The sequence below is a fragment of the Halichoerus grypus genome, chromosome 5, assembly GCF_964656455.1.
Source record: "Halichoerus grypus chromosome 5, mHalGry1.hap1.1, whole genome shotgun sequence".
Classification (NCBI taxonomy): Eukaryota; Metazoa; Chordata; class Mammalia; order Carnivora; family Phocidae; genus Halichoerus; species Halichoerus grypus.
Genome location: NC_135716.1, coordinates 16,767,727 through 16,772,563, shown reverse-complemented (window position 1 = coordinate 16,772,563; position 4,837 = coordinate 16,767,727). Strand labels below are relative to the sequence as shown.

The 4,837-nt window shown below is 44.9% G+C and overlaps 1 protein-coding gene across 1 annotated transcript; it reads right to left on the bottom strand.

Moving 5' to 3' along the window:
• Positions 1–3,958: 3,958 nt before the first annotated feature.
• On the bottom strand, positions 3,959–4,587 carry LOC118545845 (protein S100-A10). Its single transcript, XM_036108376.2, has one exon. It carries the CDS (start codon positions 4,495–4,497, stop codon positions 4,204–4,206), a length of 294 nt encoding a protein of 97 aa, XP_035964269.1. The 5' UTR covers positions 4,498–4,587; the 3' UTR covers positions 3,959–4,203.
• Positions 4,588–4,837: the final 250 nt, after the last annotated feature.

Here is a 4,837-nt window from a genome sequence, read left to right as displayed (position 1 = left end):
GGTACTATGAGCAGGGGAAAGGGAACATGGCTGCTGTGTAGATGGGTCCTCTCAAGGTCCTGATAGGACCTTCAGGAGTCAGTGCCCTGTTCCAAGGGAGTGATTTTCATAGCAAATGCTAAGCTTGGGAGGAGCTATTTTGAGGTAGAGTTGGGAATACCCTTTTGTCTACCTCAGCTCACACCATTGATTGTGGTAGGGTGGCCTCCTCCACCTTTTCATTAGGCTAATTCCTGGAGACCTAGCATAAGCAAATGGCCCATTTTATTTCATTTAAGAACTGGCTTTTACAGCCCATACTCACATGGGTTTTATCTCCTTGAATTGTCTGTGGATGGTGGTGGTCTGATTAAAATGTTCTTCCTACTGATTCATTCTTGGTTGGTGGGTGGGTGGGGGATGGTATGTCTACCACAAAGAAGGTCAAATCCAGCCAAGTAAGATGTGTTTTTTCCTTTCCAAACTTACAAAGGGAAATGAAAAGCTAAGGACAATTATTTTGAGAGAACCAGCCTCTGAATTCTAGTTTACAAGGAAGAGAAAGGCTTTTTTTTTTTTTTTTTAAAAGATGGATTGGTCCCAGGTGTTTTCCACATTTATGAAACTCACTAAATAATTTCTCTGCTACTGACAGAGCCACCCTGTCATTTTAGTTTAGAAGCTTCCTTACCTTCCTTAGATTTGGAACTGATCTCCAGTAGCAGTGCTTTTTCCTTTGCTCTCTGACTGGGGACATTTGTTTTAAAATGAACCCTAGGTCACCTGAACCCTGAACCCTAGGTCACCTGTACTCTGAACCCCAGGTCACCTGTACTCTGAATCTCAGATCACCTGTATCCTGAACTTCAGGTCACCTGTACTCTGAACCCCAGGTCACCTGAACCCTGAATCCCAGGTTACCTGTACTCTGGGACCACTTCCTGCCTTGACAGGAAGTTTAAAAGATTCTCTAGGCTCAAGCTTTGCTGTAGCCCTTGACCTTTGTCCACGTTGTTCCTCTGCCTAGAGAGCCTTTCCTCCTATTTGGAGGTACTACTCTTCTACTCATCCTTCAAGGCAGGGTCTCTTCAAATGCATTTGCCTTTTGCACACTCTACCAAGGCACCTGGCCCAGAGGGTGAGTGGCACCTGAAATCCAGCCCATATTCCTCTCACCAAGTGTTGACTCTGTCAACCCAGAAGTAGGAGTCTTTTTTCTAATTTGTCTCCCCAAAGAGGCACCTTTCTCAAGTTTGTTCAAAGGCATTACCTAGACCAGCTGAGGCCCTATAGATTGACCTCCAATGTGGTCCCCCTGCACTGAGCCTTCCCTAACTGTCAGGCAGAGGACACTTCACTTCTGTGCTTCTATATCATTTGCTCATTCGTGGATTGGAGTCCTTAGCAAGCTGAATGATTTGGTCTATACCCCTGTGTCTGTCTTATTCATCCTAGCATACCCAGCTCCTAAAATGTGGCCTGGACAATAAGAGTTTGTTTCATATTTGAAACCATTGTCTGCATATCTCTCATTGCTGATGCTGGGACTCAGATGCCTGAGTCTTCGAATTCCCATCTTGTTATACCTTGGTCTGACTGTGATCCCTCTCCCCCTCTTCCTCTACTCTGGTATGCTTCAGTTCTGTGGAGACTCTGTTCTTAAGCTGACGTTAACCTAAGGGCTTGACCAGACCAGCCCCTTGGCCTGCAGGCACTTAGGATAGAGAATGAGCATGACCTGGGACATCATAATGCAGATAAATGATACAGGAAGCCTTCCCTGGCTTCCCTTCCCTTTGTCTTCCATGGAACAAGTCTGAATCAGATATTTTTCTTCTGGCCTCCATAGCACCTGGTGCTTATTTATTATAGTGTTTTACAATCATATAAGTAATAGGCGCAGACTTTTTTTTATTGAGATAGTAATTGATCTATAATATTGTATTAGTTTCCGGTATAAAGCATAATGATTCAATATTTGTATACATTGCGAAATGATCACCACAATAAATGTAGTTAACATTCATCACCTTACATAGTTACACAGTTTTTTTTTTCTTGTAATGAGAACTTTTAAGGTATACTCTGTTAGCAACTTTCAAATATCCAGTGCAGTATTAACTATAGACACCATGCTTTAAGTTACAGCTCCATGATTTATTTATTTATGCTTTAAATTTGGAGAGACTGCCACCCTTTTTTGTCTCATGAAGGATTACAAGGGTTGTCCTCTTATTTATATGAATGCAAAACTAGTGGACACCCTTGGTCCAAAGAGCAGAGTGTAGTAAGACACTTTAGCAAAAGCCATCTTTCCCTTACGACACAAAAGTCTGGGGGAAGAGGTGAGAGACCTATTTGAGGAATGAGTGGGGCCCTCAGGGAGGGAAGGAGCTGATACCCCAACTTCTGAAGTCTTGAGACTGGAAGTTAGGGAGCTCTTTCAGAGTAGACTGGGATGACTGATCAAAGCTTGTGACAGGGAAGGGAAGGGGCAACGTGGCTCTTGAAATTAAATTACCTCAAGCAAGGGGGCACCTAGGATGGGCCTCCAGCTACACACAGGATCTGAGGATTGGTGGGGGTGGACTGGACCAGCACTGTCTGTGGCTGATGCTGGGCATTTCTCTAGACCAAGCAACCTGGGCTGGCCCGGGCTTAGGCTTTGGAGGACAGTGGCTTTGCGGAAGTATAGAAACCACAGAGAGGCACCTGCTGAGAGGGCAGCCCTGTGGGGTGGGCAGCATCCGTGAGTACAGTCCTGTGACAGCACACAAGCACCATCTGTTCAGCTGTGTGGGCCCCATGGTCCACGGCAACACCGGAAGGAGTGGGAAGTGGAGGGACAAGCTTCAGTTCTCTGCTTGATATGGAAAAAGGATGGATCCTGCCAGCAAGATTCTGCCTCTTCCCCCCAACTCCTTTGGACGACGTCACCAGAGTCATGTCCTGAAGAAGGAGATAACAGACTTTCTGCTGATATTGGCATGTGGGGGGCTGAGTTGCTAACTGGAAAAATAAAAGCAAATGAGGGCATTTGACCCTAAGTTGATGAAGCAAGGTATACTGAATGGGATGTACATATTTATAATTACCTGCTTCTGTGTCTTTTTCCTCCACTAGGCTAAGAATTTGGGAAGGCAGGAATCATGTCGTTTACATCTCTGAATCCCAGCACCCAGTGTGGTGCTTGCCCCTTAATAGGCACTAAATCAATGTTTGTAGGCCTGAGATTAATTAATAAATGGTGAGCTTGATTTTTGCAGATTTAAAGCCAGTGTATTTGAAGGTTGGGGATGCTAACATAGGAATGCACCACCTGTGTGCCAGGTACTTGTAGGTCCACAGAGAATATAGAGGTGAACCAGCTCGAGTGCTTGTCGACACAGACTTTCCTTATTGAAGTATGATAAGACCTATTGTAACAAATCAAATTAAGTATTATGGAATACAGCAGGGACTTATGGAAGCGTCCAGGGTTATTTTGATCAGGGCATTATAGGATGAACCTAATTTCAACATGTGGGGATGAAGGGCATTTCAGGCAAGCAAATAGCCAAGCAAAGGCATAAAGATATTATTATTCAGAAGTATTTAAAGTGAGGATGAGGGGCACCTGGGTGGCTCAGTCATTAAGCTTCTGCCTTCGGCTCGGGTCATGATCCCAGGCTCCTGAGATCAAGCCCCGCATCAGGCTCCCTGCTCAGCGGGAAGACTGCTTCTCCCTCTCCCACTCCCTCTGCTTGTGTTCCCTCTCTTGCTCTCTCTCTAAAAAAAATAAAAGTGAGGATGAGGGGCACCTGGGTGGCTCAGTCAGTTAAGTGCCTGACTTCAGCTCAGGTCATGATCCCAGAGTCCTGGGACTGAGCTCCTCATTGGGCTCTCTGCTCAGTGGGGAGTCTGCTTCTCCCTCTCCCTCTCCCTCTCCCCCCAGCTTGTGCTCTCTCTCGCTCACTCTCTCAGATAAATAAATAAGATCTTTTTTTTTTTTTTTTAAAAAGGAATTTGTTTATTGAGGTTAAGAGGGTACAAGCAATATAAAAATCAAAAGCTTATCTGACTTTCTCTGCTTCTCAAATGGGGGTTGGATTTTATTTGTACATTTTCTGAGGGTCCCGATCTGCTCATGGAATCGTTTATACAGGGTGAAGCTGTGGGACAGATTCCTAAGGAGACCCTTCGGGAGAACTCTCATTGGGTGGGTGGGAGTGTTGCTCATGTTGCCTACTTCTTTCCCTTCTGCTTCATGTGTATTACGAAATAGTCATTGCATGCGATGGTGAGCCCAGCAATTAGCGAGAAGAAGCTCTGGAAGCCCACTTTGCCATCTCGGCACTGGTCCAGGTCCTTCATTATTTTGTCCACAGCCAGAGGGTCTTTTTGATTTTCCAAAAATCCAGGGAACTCCTTTTCCATGAGTACTCTCAGGTCCTCCTTTGTTAAGTAGCCTTTATCCCCAGCAAACTTGTGAAACGTGAACATCATGGTTTCCATGGCATGTTCCATTTGAGACGGCATTTTGGTGAAGTCTGTTGAAACCTTGGCCTGAGGCGCGGCGGGGACGATTGGTTGGCTGGGACGCACGGCCAGTGAGCGGAGCGCGAAGGGCTGAAATAAATAAGATCTTAAAAAAAAATTAAGTGAAGGATGAAAGGCAGGTGGCAGAACGCTATCGCTGGCTCACTAATAGACTGGTTGGGAGAAAGACTAGAATATCTGTCAGAAAAAGAGGATGTATGATTCAAGATAGGCTAAGTTATGCTGCAGTAACAAACAACCCTAAATCTTAGTGGCTTATAATAACAAAGACTTCTTTTTTTTTTAAAACTTTATTTATTTGAGAGAGAGAGAGAACGTA

What these genes read in the sequence shown, in the direction of transcription:
- LOC118545845 (XM_036108376.2), bottom strand. Translation starts at nt 4,497, where the DNA reads ATGCCGTCTCAAATGGAACATGCCATGGAAACCATGATGTTCACGTTT.